Raw genomic sequence first — 21,190 nt, 5'->3', positions numbered from 1 at the left:
ATAAAGATAAATATAACTCTGACTGAACAGAAAAATAAAGCAAACGTTTTTATGAACATCAGATCTCCTTCTCCAAAGACTTGATTTGTGATAAACTGATTGATTTGTTTAGTCTGAATGAATCTCCTAATAATTATTTACATTTTTACATGACTCAGTTTTCATGTGAAGCTGCTTTCAGCTCATCTTTAATCCAGATTTTAAATGAAGTGAAGAAACTTGTGTTTACATGTCAGAGACATTAATTCATGTAGTCAGAACTAACAGTGTTCCCCTTTTAGCTAAAGTCCCTCTAATTACTAGTCATCTGCTTTTCTTCTACTATAACATTTAAAGGGGATTTCTGCCCTAATATTTACATGAGTCTTAATCATCTGATGTTTATTGTGGTTTTACATTCAGCGAAAGGGAAAAACCTGATGTGAAAGAGAGAAAAGCATTTATGTCGAAGATGACATTTAGGAAAAGTTTCATTACGTCAGAGAAAGCAGAAGTGCAAAACAAATCCAAAGCGTCAGAGCAGAGTGGAGGAAGTCAGAGCCTGACGGCAGCATAAGGTCAGCATCAAGGTCAAAAAGCAGTCGGACGGGGCGTCACGCACGCTGCGCCTCTGACAGCATGAAGATCACTCTGAAATGAGAAATTATTTAAAAAATGAGGAACCCAATAAACAATGAGGCGTGTCTGTTCATAACATCCATGTTTCATTAAAACTCCCGATAAAACCAGGACTCCTCTCTGCCTCAGCAAGCACAAACCTTAAAGCATATGAAACATCAGGAGTAAAAATAATCAAACTTTTAAACTCAGTTAGACCAGAAACTTTTTATAAGCTCTGAACCAAACAGTTTAAATCAGTGAAATTATACTTGACAATAACAGATTTTGTGTTTTCTCAGTTCTCACAGGTTAATGCTTACAGCTCAGATACATTAGTAACTACAAGACAAATAAAACTACATCTCTTGCATCTCTGGTAAAAACATTAAAGGCTTAATAGAGGAGCGATGTTGAGACGACTTCCTGGAGGCGGTGCTTCGGAGAGAGCAGGGGCTTCTTAAAGAGACAGAGGCCCAATTTGTAGGTGTTACATCAGGAAGCAATATTTATTTAAGTCATATTTGACCTATACACCATTTCTATAACAAGACTTACAAGTCTGGAAAATGTAAATCTAATCTATCTATCTATCTATCTATCTATCTATCTATCTATCTATCTATCTATCTATCTATCTATCTATCTATCTATCTATCTATCTATCTATCTATCTATCTATCTATCTATATCTACGTTGATGCTAAATACTCACTGACTGGGCTGCAGGTTGGGATTTCTTTATTCAAGTACAAATTAGTGCAGTAAAGAAAAGACAGTTTCCTCCTGTGACTCCAGGCTTGGAGCTGCTTCCTGAATGATCAGCTTCCAGCTCTGAAAACACTTCAGCTGTGAAAAATCACCTGAGAGACCAGTTGACCTCTGACCTTGTGCATGTAAACACAGCCTGCAGTACATTTAGCAGACAGAGAACGATATCTGACACCATGCAGAATGAAACTAACAGATCTGCTGAAATCAAACCTCAAAGCGTCTGAAAAATATGTTTTAAACCCAAATGGAATGAGAAACGCTGCTACAACCTGACTGTTTACTCTGGTTCTTATTTTATGTCATCTAAAGTTTTCTGCAGCGCCCCCTGCTGTTCAGATCAACACCTGAACATCCACTGACTGGAGATCATTTCCATCGTCCCAGTTTATGACTGGTTATTTTTATTCCCAACCAGCGTTTTAATAAAAATCTGGTGCATTTTTGTGTTTTTTTAATTTAAAGAGTCAGAATTTGATTTTTGTATTAAATGTTCACCAGATGGAACTTTGATCCTGAAAAAAAGACTTATTCAAATGGAAATGCTGCCATCTGCTGGTCACTGAGCGGAACAGACCTCAGCTAAAATATTTCAATAGTTTAAGATGGAAGTGACATATCCAGAGATGAAATCATTCTCTGGTAAACTTCCCTGTATGAGTACACATTTAAAATCCCTGCGCATTCTGCCGTTTTTTCTTCATCATTTTTTCCTCAATATTTCAGCGGCATCATTCTCCAGCTGTGATTAAAACGTGGACTGAACCTGAAAACCTCATGGTGACGTCAGGAAAAGAAACCATTTCCAAACCTGTGCTGGAGGCAGAGCTGCAGATTTCATCAACATCCGCTGCTGCAGAGGAACTTCAGTTGAGTTTCAATGACGATGTTTCAATTTTGGCTTCACTGTTTGGTCACCAAGTTTAGTTTATCTGCTGAAAACTGCAGATAGGTTTCTGACGTCCTTTAACGTCACACCCACAGTGACCAGCAGGTGGCAGGATTGTTCCACAAACTGATTTCTGATGACGTTTCATCTCAAAACTAACTTTCTGAACCAATCAGATGTAAATCAACATTTTGAGGAATATTTAGTTTCTTTTTCCTGTGACAAACTAAAATATTTCTATGACATTTTGGAGGATATTTACAATCCAGTCAAATTGTAATATTGTTAATAATAAACTGCAAACTTCTTGATTTTTTATTTTTATTTTTTTGTCAAAAACTTTGAACTGCCTTGATGCTGAAATGTGCCGTACAAATAAACTTGATTGATTGATGATTGATCTGAACAGGTTAGCTGAGGTGATCTGAATCCTAGCAAGCATGTGGCGACAGTGGAGAGGAACCACTGTGTCCAGCGGAGCCAGACGAGATTCAAGGTTGAAGTAAATTCACTTTTCTTACTGAAATAAGAGAAAATCAGACAAAACTCCTTTCAATGATCAGGCGATCACAGGAAGAGGAGAAACGCCCAGAACATCTGGGCTCATGTTTGGTTCTCCACACGGTGGCGCTGTTTCTGCAGGTTTCTCAGCAAATAATTAAAACAACCCAGAAAGAACCAGACGGTCCGGAAGTTCTGATCCCGGATCTCTCTAAACGTTTGCAGCTTCAGTTCTGCTTCGGTCATTCAGATGCGATGCCAACACCTTCAGCTTCCTCATGCTAATGAAAAGCAGCAGCAGAGTGTCAGAAGTCATCATTTTCACACCCTGCAGCTGGAACAGTGTGGTTCTGCATAAAACCCACCAAGGGTTCAAGTTGGATTTTCTGGGTTTTTAGGAATCCAAAACCAGCAGGGATAAAAACCGATAGGAAATAGACGTCAAAAGAAACAAAAATGACAAAAGAAATGTTTCCACCCTTCTGCCCTGTTTTCATATGAAGGTTCAGAGGAAATGAAAACAGCATCTAGAAAACATCTCAGGGACCAACTGGGCTGTTTTAGGGGGAAACGGGCTCAGCTGTAGCTGAATAAAACTTTTACATTCATTCAATCACATCTCACAGAGGAATTAATCAGCTCACAAATTATTGCTTTTCAGCTGCATCTGGATGATCCGTCAAGTTATGATCCATTTAACAGTCATTTTTACTGACGCTTCAAGTTCAGCATGAAAAATTAATTATAATAAACTGCCTTTACCTTCTCTAAAAGCTAACAGAGCTTTCTGTCCTCCAAGAGGAAGTTTCCTGCAACAATAAAATGGAACCATCAGAAATAATTGTGAACCCAGCGCAGGCTTCATGTTAACCATACCTGTAGAGGAGTCAGCCTGACCTCTGACCTCTGACCCTCTCAGCGATCTACCCGCTTTTAAATGTAAATGCAGATTACCTGTCTCCGTAATGAATCAGCTGCGCTCCAACACAGCGTCTTCCTTATATGGGCAAACGGAAGAGTGCATAATGGACATGATGCCCCGGCTACATACGCAGCAGCAGTTCACTCATAAGACGGGAAAGTTATTTCCTCAGGCGTGAAATGCTGGCGGAGCGGAGCGGCCTTTACTTGTGGCTGAGTTGACATGAATACTTTTACTCAGGTTCTGGAGTTGATCTCTGGTTGGGATTCATGATGGCTCAAGCAGCTTTTTAAAGCAGAAGCCTGAGCGGAACACAGCGCCTGGTGTTGCAGCGCTCCGGTCATTAAGTGTGCCTGACGCATGGATGCGGACGCACGCGGTCCGTCCTGCGTAACCGAAGCCTGCGGCCTGCCAGAACAGATCCATCATCATTTACGTCCTGCTGAGCGCCATTTGTCTCCGCAGGGACCCCGGCACCACCCCGCCTCCCGGAGGTCAGCGCATGAGAGGGGCTGAGAGGCTCCGAGCCGCCAATGAAAGGGCCGCCTTGAAAAGCGGAGCGAGAGGCCGCAGGAAATGAGCGTGAAATGGACGTCACGTCCTAATCAAAGCCGGAGAAGACGAATGAGAGGCGGCTGGAAATCACCTGAGCTGAAAGAGAGATGGATGGACGGACAGATGGAGCGGTGGGTGGAGGGATGGATAGATTTACAGACGGATGGATGGATGGGTGGAGGAATTAATAGCCGCGGCACAGCCTCCCCTCCTCCGCGCGTTTCATTAGCGGCGCGGTTCACACAGTGTCTCTCTGTTGGGCCGCGGCTCCATCTGAAGCTCCACAGTTAATACCTGCAGGTTTCCAGGATAATATTGTCTCTGGCAGAGAGCGCCAGAAAACGGATCCGCGAGAAAATAAACAGCAGCGGCAGCGGCGGGTTGGCAGGCAGGTGACTCAGGGCGCGGGCTGGGGGCCGCGATGGGGCCCCGCGCTGGGGGCCCCGGGCTGGGGGCCGGGCTGGGCCCCCGCGATGGGGGCCGCGATGGGTCCCCTCGCTGAGGGCCGCGATGGGGCCCCGCGCTGGGGGCCGGGCGGGTCATTTCATGCTTTTCTCCGCAGCATGATATGACCGCTACTGTGTTTTACTACATCATACAGTTTGATGTGAGGAGCCGAGCTTTTCTTCTGCTCCTCGACCTCCAGGACCAACGTCTGTGTTCTGGGTTTGTTTCAGCCTGAAAGCCGTCCTCCCATGTCTCCCCCTGGGCCGGGAGATGCTCCACACACGAAGGTGTGGTGTTTTTCCTTCAGTTTTATTTGGTTTCCTCTGCAGTAATAAAAGGGTTGGTGACGGTGAACACCTAGGAATCCCGGCTAAAGGTCAGCTCCAACGTCTACAACTTTTCCACCAGAAAGACAACTGCCGCTGACGTGAATGCGGTCGGCCTGATTGCACCTTTGTTCCTCCGTCTGTTTGAAGCCTTTTCTTTCCCAGCGCCGCTCCGAGCGAAGGTCACCACCAGAGCTTCACAGTTCAGCGGCCGTGTCCGGCCGGTCACACTTTCCATGATGCTCCTGCTGTCTGCGGAGTGGAACCCTCCGCCTCGTCCCGGAAGCCGGACTGATAACCGGACTCCGATACCTGCTGTCTGTAAACGCAGCCTTACTGAGGCTGTGACTCCAACCAGAAAAAAAGCAAGAAGAAGAAAAACAATAAATAGAAAAAGAAATTCAGCCAGTTGGTCGTTTCCTCTTGACTTTACGCTTTCAGGAAGCGTAAAGTCATGAGACGTCAAGAGAACCTGCGCTCACTTTAACTCCTGTGAACTCGTCCAAAAACAGTTGGTCGCCTGATTATTTAGTTTATTAAATTAAAAATGTCATAGGATGCAAAGAAAGACAAATCAACAAAAATGGCTGCTGTCAGAATCGCCTCATATGCGTCTGAGGATGGAAACACATCTCCTCCATTGTTTGGACAAAATGAGTCCAATGAGTCGGTTTTTATGTGCAATTTCTGTAAATACTGCTGTTAATGTGTCCCAGCCAGAGACAAGCTAGTTGAACCAGCACTGCTGACCGTTCCTCACGTCCACCACGGCGCCGCGACCAGGTCAGCTGACATCGATGCAAAGGGTCCATGTAACTTTTCCACATCTTGTGCGTCTGATCCGGTTTTGCTGCTTCACAAAGCAAACAGCACAAACGGCTGCAACATGGCCGCTCCGTTACAAGGCAGGAAATGACGATAGATTATCAGCCCAGGGTAAGAATATGAAAAAGTCAAAGGAAATAGAAACTGAATAACGTCAATATGAGGAAAAAAGTCACATTATTAGCAGAATAAAGTCATAATATAAAATAATAATCAGAATAATAGAATAGCATCAGAATTTTACCATCTTTGTTCTGAGCTTCGGTGTGGAACTCAGAAAAGTTCAGCTCTGACCTCTGACCTGTTGGGGCGAGCTCCCTGGGAGTCGAACATGCAGAACTGATGGATCATTTTATTGATCATCGTATGTAATCATGTGACTTGATGTGTGGTTTTCTATCTTCATCTGCCAGTCGGTTCCTTCGACTGTTCTGGTTATTTTCCGTCTTCTTGTTTTAAGAAATACATGTGGTTAACTTTATTTTAGCTTTATTTTTATCCACACGTTGAAAGTTTTACAGCTCCTGTGGATGTAAAGGCACTTCCTGTATCTGAGGAAGGTGGGCGACGCTCAGATGTAAACAGATCATTCAGACGTCCAGCTGCAGGCCAGGAACGTCCAGCGCAGCGGTTCGGAGGAAATGTGGTTTTTCACAGAGAAACGTTGGCCTGCAGAAATGACTTGTTGATATTTCTGAGTTTGGAACATCCAGCGAAGATGCCGGAGCAGATTCAAGCCAGATGACTTTTGCTCCAGAGGCTGCAGAGCACCGGGTTCTGTTCTGGATTAAACAAGCGACATGGTGGCGGATCGAGCCCGGTACCGGCTCCTTGTTGTCGAGATTCACTTTCATTCTCACTTCCTTTTTTGACCACTTCCTCTAACGTTTTTTCATCCAGTTATTCTTCTCCCCCTCTGCGTCTGGGCCGGTTCTGCTCTAGCACCGGATCCGGTTTTCTTTTCTATATCATCATCATCATCATCATCATCATCATCAGTCTGGTCATAACCAGTGTGGTATTTGATGAAACATGCCAGCATGAAACTGCCAGCATGGAGGTTCAGTTTGTGAGACATAATTCATGCTCCTACTTTAACTAGAAAGCTAGACATTCAGTTTGGAGCTAAATATTTAGCTTGTAAATTAAATGTTCATTTGTGTTTATAAATTAATAACTTGGTGAAAATATAACTGAAAAATAAACCGCCATTTTCTCCCTGATGACAAATAACTCAAATCACTGCTGTTCATTTTTTAGCAGGAAACTTTACAAACAGCCTTTAAGAAGTTATATTTGTTTGAAAATATTTCAGTTGAATTGTATTTTTAGATGTTTTGGTCACCACCAGGGGAGCTGCAGGCCCTGCTGCCCCTGCTCTAATGGGTAAGATATTGACTACTCTTTGGTTTGTGTTGGTTTTCTGGAACCAGGTCTTCAGCTGCACCAATCCGCCGATATGAAGCTCCTGGTCCTTTTTCTGTCAGATCCTCCTGGTTCTGCTTTGGTTGGTCCGTTCAGTCCTGCTACAGCTTCTGTTCTGCTTTTGTTGCCTCAAATTACTTTTCACATTTGATTAGAAATTACAGTTTAAGACTCTCTTTACAAAATAAATCTAACCAGAATGGTTTGGATGAAAAAATATTACAGCAGAGAGAAAATGTGCAAAACAGCAAAGAAAAACAAACAGAAAATCAAACCAGCAGAATTAAAGTTGAGCCTTGTGAGGACAAGTTGTTCTCTGTTGCTCCTCATTTCTGTTTCACCAACAGCAGAAGAATCAATCGCAGCAACCTGAAAGAAACCAGAGGTGTAAAACTAACATTCATGCTTTCACTGCGAGGGAGAAAAAGGTGTAAAAAGTGTGTTGAAAGAGGAAAAGAGAGGAAGGGCCTGCTGTGTAACTTCACCATCAGCCCAAGCCGTGTTGTTCAGGGTAATAAAGCCAATTTTGAATCAGTAATTTAGTTTTCTGTTGCGTAATGAGCCGTAGAGCCAAACAGAGCCGCTCTGAACTCGGTCACAGTTACCTGCATGTAATCACCCGACCAGCTGAAGCCGCGGCCAACACAAACCCGTCACCATCACCGCAGCCGGCCGCATCAGCACCGGCCCGCATCTGATCAGCGACAGCTTCGTAATATCCAATCATTTCACCTCATCCATCATCTCCATGTTCTGATGCTGAAAAACACAAGTCAAGAGAACAGAAAGACAAACAAGGCAGCACCAGAACCAGCTCCAAACCACCAGGGACCGCCGCCGCTGCCAAGAGTTCTGGGTTTGACCCAACTTTTCTGGCTGCTAATTACTCCTAAAGCTTGGTTGGAACTATGTTTATGGCTCCAGACTGGCGCTGTTTGTGGTGTCATAAATTAGACTCCGAATCAGAACCAACATCATTGTAATGCTGAGAAAAAAGGACGTTTAAAAACTGTAAACCTGACAAACCCAACATGATGCGATAAAATGAAGCGTTGCACCGATTACTCCAAATTGCAGGGTCAAGACTGCAGTTCAAGATCCACACATCGGGGGGCGCTGCAGAGGTTATCAGTTAAATCTACAGTGAGGCAGAAGGTAAAAGCAAAGCTGATTGTTGCTGTTTGACACCATGACGGTCTAAACCTATGGGCTGCCATTTGGAAAATCACACAGGGAAAAATCAGCAGCAATAATTTAGTCTATCAGAGAAAAAAACGTGTCATATTTTCACCAGATTATTCCTACATATAGTCAGAGGTCCAAACTAAATATTTAACAAGTTTAGTTACATAAACTAAACGTATATTTATCTTTATAAATATTTATAAACTATATTTATAAAAGTAAACATAGTTTATAAACTATAAGCTTATCAAATTAAATATTTAGTTAGTGAGATAAATATTTAACTCCTAACTAAATGCTTAAGTTTGAGATAAATATTCTGTTCTCAAGCTACATACTGAGCTTCAAACTAAATATGTCTTGTCGCTCCAATATGGCGGACCGACGTCCCGCGGCGTCAGACCGACGTCCCGCGGCGTCAGACCGACGTCCCGCGGCGTCAGACCGACGTCCCGCGGCGTCAGACCGACGTCCCGCGGCGTCAGACCGACGTCCCGCGGCGTCAGACCGACGTCCCGCGGCGTCAGACCGACGTCCCGCGGCGTCAGACCGACGTCCCGCGTCAGACTAAACTTACTTACAACCTCGCGGTCGGTCGCGGTTTTCCATTCTAGTTTGTAATTTCCAGCATAGATATTTGCATGTCAAACATTTCCCCAGTTCAGATACTCAAACAAAGATACTTCCGGATTAAAGCGCGCTGGAGGGAGTCACGTGACGTCATCGCTTGATGACGTCACCAGGACGTTGTATCAGTTGAATGTTTTCTGATAAATGAGTCTGTTTTTAGATTTTTCAGTGCTATGGTAATTTTATTTACTTTGAGTTTTCGTAGGTCAGTGAATGCACCATCGATGCATTCACTGACTTTGGGTGAGAAACCCTAACCCTCTTATTCAAGAAACCAGAATTATATTGTTTTGATGTGACTTTTCAATCTGACATGTTTGGGTTAAAATTAGACAGAAACAGAAATTAAGGCTCGACAAAATCAGTCTGGATGAAATGAATCTATGTGTTGTGATATATATAAAAATTGAAACTATATTCTAAGTTATTAAACATGACTGTAGATGCAAACTTATTCAATAAATTTGAATATTATTAATACAATAATTAACTTTCAGCAGCTTAATAGACTCTTCGAGGCCGAAGAGAAAAACACAAACCTTTGATAGTTTGTCTTCAGGAAGTGTTGCTGTGTTTGTTGTTTTTCTTAAATCATTGGGAAATAGAGTTTGACTCATACAGTTATATAAATAATAATAATGATGGATTTTTACTGGACTGTACAAACTTTTGTTCAGTGAAATATTAGAATACATATAGTTGAGTTTAAGTTTGTTGGCTAGTAAAGCGTCAGTCAATACCAATACAGATCATTTTTATACACATTTCATGAATCTGAACCAGGATTTTAACAGTTTAATTTTGATTAATAAAGACACACATTATAACATGTTAAAAACACAACGAATAATTTGTTATTTTTACAGTGGAACCTTTGTTCTCACACGTTTCTAGTACAGCTGTAAATGTGACACACAAACAACATGAAGCTGCATCTCTGATTGGACGCTGCTATGCTAAAAGGAGCTAGGCTATCAGCAAAGCCTGTCAATGCTAACCATGTAGCAGCTAATGCTAATGTTAGCATCCACATTTCTAAAAAAGCTCTGATTGAGGTTCTGTTTGTTTAATAACGCAGCTACTAAATGACTTTTTATTTAAAATGTTGCTGATTTTATATCATTTCTGATTAAAAACTCATCAACCCATACAGATAAAAAATGAATATTTTCTGAAACTAATATTTATATGTCCATGCTCAAGCTGCTTCATGATTTGTTTGAAACTTTTAAGAACTAAAAGATGCAGCTGCACCAGGGGCCCTTGAAGGGCCCTTCGGGGCCTCTGAGATGTTGCTCACATCACAGTTAAAGCAGTTCGCCGTCAGCGCCATAAAGCACTCTCCTCTCCTCTGGTGTTTGCTCGTTGAGGGGGTCACTCTGTGCCATTTCGTGCTGCAGTCTCAGTGAGTCATCGGTGGAAAAGAGGGAGGAAGATTTGGGGTGAAATATTGCTGTTAAATGAGTCTGGACAGGATGACATCACGGGGTAATTAAAACCGCTTTCTGGAATTCCGTCCCCAATTCCTGCGCTCAGGTTGCTGCAGGATTTCTGGAGCACCTGCAGGTTGGCTTGTTGGTGTGTGTGCGTGTGTGTGTGTGTGTGAGAGAGAGAGAGAGAGGTTGTGTGTGTGTGAAATATTTTCACTGGACGGAGTTCAAACTTTTGGAGGAAAAGAGAAAAAACGGAGGCAGCGGCATTACGCCATTCTTGCCTCTCATGGAAGAAAAAAAAAGTGGGATTTAAAGAAGTTTCTTCCAGAAATCCAGCAGAGCAGCTCTTCTGGCGCTGGCGGGACTTCCACTGCATTCTGCTTCCTCAACATGACTGAGGGAAGAATACAGTCTGCAGGAGTTTTATAGGATCGGTTTGATTTGCATTGATTTGACTTTTTTCTGTGTTTCTGATCGGATAAAAAGTTTTTCCTGCAGCGCGCAGAGTCTGACATGAGGATGAGAGCCTCACCATCTCTGCGCTCTGCTCCGCTTCCAGCCCAGCAGCTGCGCTGATCCTGAAGTGACTTTGTGCTCTGTACCATGACGGCCTTCCGGCGCGCTCCAGGGCTTTAGGATGAACGTTGTGACGCGTCTCTCTCTGCTGCTCAGCTGCTGGACTCTCTTCTACCTGCATCCTGTCCGCGGCTCCCTCAGCCGGACCGGACCCGCAGAGCGCACAGGAGGAACCCACCGTGGATCCGCGCACCTCGCAGGAAGGCAGCCGGTCCCCGCTGCAGGGAGCTGGAAACCCCACGCAGGACCCCCGCTGATTACAGCCGAGACCCCGATGAGAGGCAAACAGACTGCGGGAGGGAACCCTGAACGTCCTCATCCCCACCATCAGCAGCAGCTGCAGCCGGCCGCAGCGCTGGACCTGGGGCGCAAAGAGGCTGCGCGCTACTGGCCTCCCGCTGCGGAAGCACGCGTCAAACCGCACGCCCCCGCACATGCGGGAGGAGGCGTCGGAGTTGGAGATTCACCGGGGAAACCTGCGGGAAAGGTCGCCGCCAGGGCGAGCGCAGCGGCGGCGGCGGCGCGCGGCGGCTTTCCTCCGGCGGCGCAACGCGGAGCCGCCGCCAGGAGGCAGAAACTGGGCGACAAGCAGCCGCTGGTGACCCCACACGACTACATGCTGTCCCTGTACTGGTCCCTGAGCAGCGGGGACCTGAACAGCAGCGCGCTGCACGAGGCCGGTCTGGCCAACACCATCACCAGCTTCGTGGACAGAGGACACGGTGAGTTTCACCACAGACAGAAGATCTGCTTCATCTGTGTTCATGTGAAATAACCTTGAGCTCCTAATAAAGAAGGAAATGACGAGATATTAACGAGCTTAAAATGGTTTGGTCCCGAATGTCCAAAGTGCGGCCGGGTCCATTTGGGACCTTCAGCCTGATTCAAAAGCAGCTCAGATTTATGTCAGCAGACTGAGGCTGGTGATGCAAACTGAAGAGAATTTCACTGATCAAAAAAAATGATGCAAAATAATATTGAAAAAAAGAAAATGTAAGCAACGTCACAAATTATGAATCTTTTAGTCAACACATTTTGCTTTCATTTTTATGTTACAAACATCCAAAACTTTTACTGAAAAGGAGAATTACACGAATTTATGAGAGAATGTTTTAAATAACAATCTGTGGCCTGCAATCACTCTGAAATAATTTGCAGATAATTTCTGTACCGAAATTAATCTATAAAATAATTTAATGAGAATATTCTTGTAATGATGCTTTTTTGATAGAATTGTCTCTGCAAATTTTCATAACAAGACAGATACAATGTTTGTGGCCCATGATTTTTTGAACTTCACAGTCGTGGCTCCTGTTTTAAAAAGTTTTGCACTCCTGGATTAGATTTTTTATTTTTTTTATCTAATAAAACATTATGATGTTGCCCGAATCTTGTTTGGGGGACTGAATACTCTGGAGCTTGAGAGCCGTGCATCTGATCAGCTCTAAAGCAAGACAGTGACAGAGTCCTGCAGGAAGGGAAGGTGGGTGGGTGTGGAGTGAGCGGGGTCAACCTGCAATCTGCAGGTCACCAGAGGGGGGCGGTGCTGGGTGTGTGAGAGGAGGAGAGAAAAGGATCCTCATGATTTTCTGCAGCCTGCTCTGCAAGGCAGAATGACAAATGGAGTTATGAAAAGTGTTTTTCCCTCCTTGTCCTCTGCTTTGTTTTTACAAACCGTTCCCAGAGAGAGCGCCACCTTTCTGCAGACAGCCTCCTCCATGGACCATGTTTCAATTTCCATCCTGCAGTTTTATCCATTTACAGTTTTGAAGTGATTTAGTGAAGAACTGGGCTGATGTAATTCCTCCTGAAAAGTGTTCATGTCACGTGAAACCAGACAAGTTGAAGGAAAATATCAAATATCATGTTTTCCTAAAACAGCCTGACTTCAGGGCACAGCAGTGCAGCAAAAACCAGAGTTTTTTACGAGATCACTGTTTTGTAGATGTACAGCAATAAAACCGATGTGTATTCTGGCTTTTTGTGCTGATCGACTGTATTATAATTTCAACTGGTCATTTACCAACGCGTTTTTCTGTGAACAAAGTGCATGATGGGGCCTGGAGGCGTGGCCTGAGGTGTTACATTTTGGTAACAAGTCAGTTCAAAGTATTTTGCACCATAAGACGCTGCTGCAGTAATCAATTAAAGATCGATTAATGATTAATGCATGGATGAGTTTCTCTGATGCTGAGCCATAAATATTTTAATCCTGGAAATGTTCTACAGCCGAAGAAAGTTTTGGCTCATTTATCTGTTCTAAGCATCTGTTCTGTGATTGGATGAGTCCAGAGTCACCTGGTGACATCATAACCAGCTACCAATTTAAGTGATCAGAAGTTGGGAAAACTCAGCGGTTGATGGTTCTTCGTTTCCTGCATGCCGTGGCTCAGGGAAAATGCTGCGAAGCGTCCAGAGCTCTGGGAAGTGAGAAGCATTAAAATTAGTGTCCAGATCAGAGATGATGTCCATGTGGGGATTTTGTCATTGATTAATGATCAGGTAGTCAGAGGTGTGAATTGTAATCTGTTAAAATCATAGATTACAATTCTGTCAGATTTTTGCATTACGTTTTAAACAATGGTCAAATGTGGAAAATATGAGTCGCAATACAATTAACAGATTCTTCTGGTTACTATCTCAATAACTAGGAAAAAGTTGTGGTCAGTAGTGAACCACCAGGAGGCATTTTGAAAATATAACCTGTGATTCTGGATTCCTTTTGCAAATGTTGGTTCTTATTAGAACCTCAGAATGAATTTAATGGAATCATTTTTCAGAATCTGAAACCAGACAGCGCAGTGCTTCCATGGAGCAATCCTGGGAACATGGATGTAGGTGTGTGTGTGTGTGTGTGTGTGTGTGTGTGTGTGTGTGTGTGTGTGTGTGTGTGTGTGTGTTTGTGTGTGTGTGTGTGTGTGTTTGTTCTGATCCAGTTGTGGACGTACTGCAGACTTTACCCGTCTGTGATTTGCAGCTGTGCTTTTCCAACATCTGGTGGGCTCTCAGTGATATCCGTCTCCAGGAGGGTAAATAAACGCTCCTCCAGGCCCCCTTTGGTGTCGTGTTGTTTTTACCGTGTAAAACTGTTTGAAACAATGTTTAAATGACCAAAGTTTAATATTTCTGCTGCTGCTGGAAGGTTTATGTTTCCAGCACTTAATGCACTTGTAATTTAGCCTGTATTTGTTCAGCAAGTCCTCAGCAGGATGCCGTCGACCTCGACCACATATTTACAGAAGAGGCTGATGACCTTACAGCTTCCCTTCTCTTTTTATAGTCTTCCTTCATTTCACTTTTCATTCCTCCTTTGTGAGTTACTGTTTTAAATCTTTATTATTTATTTTCTTTCTTCCTTTTTCTCTCTGCTTTTTTATTGTTGTTTTTTTACCCTCTGGGTGTTTTGAAATGCTCTCTTGGATCCCCAAAGAGCCACAGTAAAATCATTCTGAGGGTCTCATCTATTAATTGTGTAAGTCCAAATAAATCAGATTCCCAACCACTTTGACTGTAACTCACACAGCAATAAGCCTGATGCTGCAGCCTGGAGACAGAGTTGATGAGGTATTGAACATCTTCTCATCCAGAATACCTCAGCTAATAAGATAAGACTCACATTTTTACCACCAAACAGAAAATGTGAAGAAATACGAAATTACAAGGAAACCAAACAACCAGCAACATCACTGCAGTGCATTGGAAGCTATGCAGCCAGTACCACACAATATTTTATCGTAATTTGCTGTAGTTTATTTTTGTTGCCTCATTAAAATAAACCAAAGCCATCCTGGAGAGCAGCAGGATTCACATTAAGAAAATGAATGTTTAGAAAACCCATCAGCCCTCTTTCTGTAGCATTAGCTACATTAGCTACTCAAACAAAAGTGAAATCCAGGCTCAGTTTTCGATGAGCAGCTCTCTGTGAGTGTAGCTCTGATCAGCCTCATGGCCCACCCACCGTCCGCTCGCCTGAAGCCTGTGGCAGGTGAAATCTGAGGCCAACAACGTTATTTAGAAAGCTCAAATTATCTCCACGAAAACCTTTTCCATGTGGGCTCAGTGCCAGAAATGATTTGGATTTTCTTTCGTACATTAAAGGATGTAAAGTCTGAGGTGATAACAAAGACCACACCTGAGAACTCAGCAGCTTGTAAACATTTTTGCAGCTTGCAAACATTTTCAACCTTTCTGCTTTAAAAGTATGTGAGACTTTGTGAAATCAAATTCCTCTCAGCTTTAATCAGGCCGTCTGTACAGAAGTGCCAACATTTCTTTCTTTTTCTCTCTGTGTGTGTGTATGTGTGTGTGTGGGGGTGTGGGTGTGTGAGTGTGTGTGTGTGTGTGTGCGTATGTGTGTGTGTGCGTGCGTGTGTGTGTGTGTGTGTGCGTGCGTGCGTATGTGTGTGTGTGTATGTGTGTGTGTGTGTGTGTGAGTGTGTGTGTGTGTGCGTATGTGTGTGTGTGCGTGCGTGCGTGTGTGTGTGTGTGTGTGTGTGTGTGTGTGTGTTTGCTGTTGATGGTTTGTTTCCTCTGTAGCAGATGCTGGTTTGCTGTCAGTGGGGAATAGCTGCAGGTCTGTAATAGCAGGCCTGTTTGTGGTCAGATGTGGACTCCCTGTCTGGTTCTAATGTACTTTTTACCGCTCTGGCGGTGCTGGATGGGAGAAAGGGTGTCGTGAGAAGGAATAAACTGTGTGAGGATCCAGGGGTTCCTTTGAGGACTGTGATGAGTTTCAGGACATCTTTGGAAGAGAAAGCACATCACATTGTTGCAGTCTGAAGGCTCAGGCTTGGTTTCAGGGTTTGGTTTGGGGTCCGGTTTCAGTTTAGTGTGACAGTCCTCAGAAAGTCTCACATGAGCCAAGGTCCTCAAAATACTACAATTACAAACACGCGTGTTTGGGTGTGTTTTAGATTATCTCTATGCTGGGTTTCATTTGGATGGCCTTTGCTGGTTTCTACCATTGAAAGAAAACAAAACATTTCCAAGTCCTCTACATGTTTCTACAACTTTATGTGGAAAACTAACTCATTAGCCTTTGCTGGCACAAAAAGAAAAAATATCTATAGCAGGTGTCCTGAACTCCAGGCCTCGAGGGACGGAGTCCTGCAACTTTCAGATGTCTTTCTGCTTCAGTACATCTGAGTCACATAATCGTGTCAGGAGCAGGACTGAGCACAGAGGAGGCAGTCGAGTCGTTTCAGGGACACATCCACAAGTTGCAGGACACCACACTGCAAAAACACAAGTTGCTTTAGTCTAATTTCTACTGCAATTATCTCAACAGTCTTGAAATAAATAAATTACAAGTAATTTTTCATCTAAACATAGTAGCCTGTTTTAAGTATTTCCTTACAATTGATGAATAGGTACTCGATTATTTCACTTATTACAAGACATTTTACCATGTTTTAAGTGGAAATATTCTGCCAATGGAGTTAGTATTTTTCCATCAATATTAAGGAGTTATTTTCTTCAAGCTCCTATTTCTTACTGAAAAGTTTCTGTTAAGTCAATGTTGACATATTTAAAGTGCACTAAGATATTTGCATTAGAAACTAGACAAAAAAAATACTTAAAATTTTGTGTTTCTGTAGTGCGAACCTCTACACACAGATTTGAGGATCCCTAATCTACAGAAATAAAGATTTTGACAGCAATCTTTTCTTCATCTAGAATATATTTTTCTCAACTTGGAAACACTAAATACATATTTTTTTGACAATGAGAAATTCACTTTTGAGAGTAATTCAAATGAATTAATCTTAAAATTTGCAGAATTTGAAGGGGGGAAATTATGTAAATTTGACTTGTTTAGATTTATATAATTTTATAATGTTTTCTTATCATCAAAACATTTCTGGAGTGATGCTTTGATTGCTTCCTGCATGTTAGTCAATCTCAAATCGCAATCGCAAATCGAGCCGATCCTTTAGTCGTCCCAGTTATAGGTTGTGTGTATGTTAAAAAAAGGCAGTTGATGAAACATTAGAGTTTTTTTGTTGAATTATTTGTTTTTCTAGTATGAAGTGTAAAATCTGAGAGGAATAAATAATCTCATGTTCTTTTCCCATTAGTTTTCAAAGACATGTGATCCTAAACAGAATTTCTCTCTGACACAATGAGACTGTTCAGGTTTTATGATCGGATTCACTGAGGAACCATTTTCATTCCTCGATGCCACTTCTGAGTTTCCTGTGGTGCAACAGAGTTGATAAAAAACAACATTTGTTTGCAGTGACTGTTTAGTCCTGCTGTTTGTTTTGTGAATCAGATGCTGCAGATGCAACAAAAGCTGAAATGTAACTGAGAAGCAGATTTTCTGCTGCTTCCTTTCACTATTGCAGTATTTTGCAAAGGTCAGTCAGTGTTGTGCTGTATAGGATTTAAAAGAAATGTTTCTATTTTGACGTCTAACAGAACTGGGACTTTAATCTGTTAATATCGATTAATTAATTACATAAATTTTAACGAGTAAAAAAAACTATAGGCGTTATTTTCTTTTCATACAAAAGTATTGAACGGAACGTTTACAATCACATGTTTCTGGTACGCCAGTAACTCTGACACACATACCGGTAACAACAGCGACGGACGACAGCGTTCCTTCTCTGGGGGTTCATTTCTGCTTTGATCTGATTGGATGCTGGAAAAGACTATTGTTGCATTCCAGTTATGCTAAAAAAGGAGTTAGCTTCTTAGCAAAGCTATTCAAGCCTTAAAAAGCATCTGGATGCTAAACATGTTGCTAACAGCTTCCGCAGTACACATTTCTGAAGAAGTTCCATGTCTATATATTCAAAAATTTAGCAGCAAAAATTGTTTTTGAATTGAAAATGTTGCTTATTATGGTGCTTAAAATAGGATTAATTGAAGACCATGCAATTAACTTGATTAAACATTAAACATCACTTATCAAAGCTGAAAGAACTGCTAACAATCTTTTCCTTTTTTCATTCTAAGTTTTCAGTTAAACTGAACAACAGCGAGGCTGTCTACTTCACATGCGATTTTCTGTTATTTGATTACAGGTGATAGAAATATTGATGATCCTTTTTTGACATTATTGTTCAATACATCCAAAAAATCAGAAATTTAGGGAATCATTATGAAAAGCTGTTTTCAAATTAATGCACAAAGTGGAAACAGTTCTATAAAACATGTAATATATTGAAATAATTAGACATGTGTCCAGCTGGCAGAGTTTCTTCAAACAGATGCTGTTCATTAAACTAAATCTCCAATGTAACCTTTTAACTCTGTTTCGTCTCTCGTAGATGATCGAGGGCCCATGTTGCGACGTCAGAGGTACCAGTTCAACATCAGCTCTCTGGAGCGCGATGGGCTCCTGGGGGCCGAGCTCCGCATCCTGAGGAAGCCGGTCTCTGTGGCGGCGGCTGATGGAGGCTCGGTGCCCTGGCTGAAGCTTTATAGCTGCGCTTCAGGCCGGCAGAAAGCGGCTCTGCTCCAGTCCAGGACGGTGGATGACCTCCTGGGCGGATTCAGCAACAAGTGGGAAGTGTTTGACGTTTATAAAGTCTTCAAGGGATTCAAGAACCAGCAGCTGTGCTTGGAGCTGGAGGCCCTGGAGCACCGAGGAGGCCGTCCGCTGGACCTGCGGGCTCTGGGCTTCGCTCGACCCGGCAGGACCAACAAGGAAGGCATTCCTCCTGGCGTTTGGGAAAAGCAAGAAGCGAGATCTCTTTTACAATGAGATCAAAGCACGTTCGGGTCACGACAACAAAACCGTCTACGAGTATCTGTTCAACCAGCGACGGATGAGGCGAGCTCCTCCGCCAAGAGGCGCCAAGAAACCCCTCCGGGCCTTCTCTCAGGTCATCCCGCAGCACCAGGCGGTTAAGTCCAGGCCACGCTGCCATCGCCAGCGACTCCATGTCAACTTCCAGGACATGGGCTGGCACGACTGGATCATCGCACCTCTGGAGTACGACGCCTACCACTGCGACGGCGCCTGTGACTTCCCCATCCGCTCGCACCTGGAGCCCACCAACCACGCCATCATCCAGACCCTGATCAACTCCCTGGAACCGCACACGACCCCGCCAACCTGCTGCGTCCCGACGCGCCTCAGCTCCATCAGCATCCTCTACATCGACTCAGCCAACAACGTCGTCTACAAGCAGTACGAGGAGATGGTGGTGGAGTCCTGCGGCTGCAGGTAGCAGCCACAGAAAACAGACTCCGTTTGTTCCAAGTTCTCTGAAATCCACAAAGAAAACCATCAGGGAGCAAAAGACTCGCTGCTGTATGGGGCCCGTTGTTGTGTAAAGTTACACTGTCAGAATTAACAGCAATAATTCAGAGAATTTAGTTTGTCATAAGAGAAAAACGATTTCAAAGGCACATTTTGACCATTTTATTACTCCATTTATAAATATCACATTTTTAAACTCAATATTTAATTGGCAAGCTAAATATTTAGTTTGGAGCTAAATAATTTTGCTTGCTAACTGAATGCTTAGCTTTAAGGTAAATATTGAGGTACAAACTAAATATTTCGCTTTAAGCTATATGTCATGTTTGCTATTTAAATATGCAGTTAGCAACCTAACTAAACAGTTACTTTTAAGCTGGCAAACAGCTGAATATTTTGTTTATTTCAAAGTAAATATTTAGTTAGTAGGTTAAATATTTAAGTTGCAAACTAAATATTTCTGTTGAAGCTAGTTAAAACTAAATATTTTGTTTGCTTCAAACTAAATATTTAAGCTAAATAGTAAGCTAACTCAGTAGTTTTGAGCTAAATACTGAGCTTGAAAGTGTGTCATTTATAAATGAATGACTAACATGGTGAAAATATGACTTTGTTATGATTGATTGTTATTATTGTTAATTTTAGACTGAGTAAGTTTATGAAGGGCCTTCCATACTGCTGTGCCACAGACATGGCTCTCCCCACTCCAGTGGGCTTTCACACTGCATACCAAAGGCTTCAAAGACTAAACACAGGAAGATAAACTGATGGAGATTGTGCTCTTAAACACAGACTCACTTAAACTGTTGACGTTGTCAGGATGTGTCTGAGAGACGGCCCAAAACAAAAACAGAAAAGACTCTCCTCAGATCCGTATCTGCATCCTGATTGGTGGAAATCGTTCTGCAGGAACATTAAGTGAATTATACTCAGAACCGCCCCCTTTTTTTCCAGCACTTATCTGATGGAGTCATTTGTATTCTTTAACCAAGATGTCCTTTTTTCTGTAAAGCATGTGAAGAATTCCTGATGTATAAATACCAACCAGTGATGAAGTGCTAATCTGACCTGCTCCAAATGTGGGAAAATTGTTTAGACTAGTCTTCAATAAAAAATTCCAAAGTGACTGAGCTTCGGACTGCTATCAGTGGGAACCTCTGACCCCGTCAGGAATGATGCCCAGACTGAACTATTGGAGGAATCTGAGAGTTTCAGATGCCAGAAGTACAGTCAAACACAGGAATGCCATTTTTATTGATAACATCCATGTTTCACTGGGGTTGAACAAGTTCCTACAGTTTCTGGTTAATCTGCATAATTAACATCCTTAAAAAGGCCAACAATGTTCAAATAAACCAGCACTGTAAAACCTGAATGAATAAAATCTGATTAAAAATTACATATTTCTTTTTCCTGCCAGTGATGATTAATGATTAAAGAACAAACTGGAAAAGGATGACGACTTTAATTGTTGCTGCTGATTTCACTTTGTCACTTGACGTTGGTGTGTTTATGTTTTAATTATTTAAATGGATAGTTCGTTTTTTAAAATAATTATGTATCAATAATGAACTTTTGAGGTTGACTTGTTTCATCAGTCGAACAGGTCTGCTGTCATTTCTGTTTATCTCCAAACCCACAGCCAAAAACAGCAAAAGCTGTGATCACTGCAGATAAACCAACACCTACTGAACCTCGCTTCAAGACTGGCTCGTTCCTATTTTAACATGTTTGAAACATTTAAAGCTCAGTGATGCATCTAAAGTTGTTTTTCCACCAGATAGTCTGATTACGGAACCAGAACTCCATCATCTGCTCCACCTCCAGCTGCTGTGGTTCTGAGTCCAACCAGCCTGTTCCCCTCCTGGCCTGTGGGGGCGCTGCACCAACAAC

General features: G+C 42.7%; 1 protein-coding gene across 1 annotated transcript; it reads left to right on the top strand.

Annotated features, from left to right (window-relative positions):
• The first annotated feature begins 11,143 nt into the window (after nt 1–11,143).
• Nucleotides 11,144–20,742, top strand: LOC129356366 (growth/differentiation factor 5-like). The gene is given in 3 exon segments (XM_055025962.1): nt 11,144–11,804; nt 18,360–18,738; nt 18,740–20,742. Coding segments are annotated over 3 exon segments (1,566 nt in total). The 3' UTR covers nt 19,266–20,742.
• The last annotated feature ends 448 nt before the right edge of the window (nt 20,743–21,190 follow it).

The sequence above is a fragment of the Poeciliopsis prolifica genome, unplaced genomic scaffold, assembly GCF_027474105.1.
Source record: "Poeciliopsis prolifica strain line A6 unplaced genomic scaffold, Auburn_PproV2 SCAFFOLD168, whole genome shotgun sequence".
NCBI classification, from domain to species: domain Eukaryota; kingdom Metazoa; phylum Chordata; class Actinopteri; order Cyprinodontiformes; family Poeciliidae; genus Poeciliopsis; species Poeciliopsis prolifica.
This window is presented reverse-complemented; position numbering and strand designations above follow the sequence as displayed.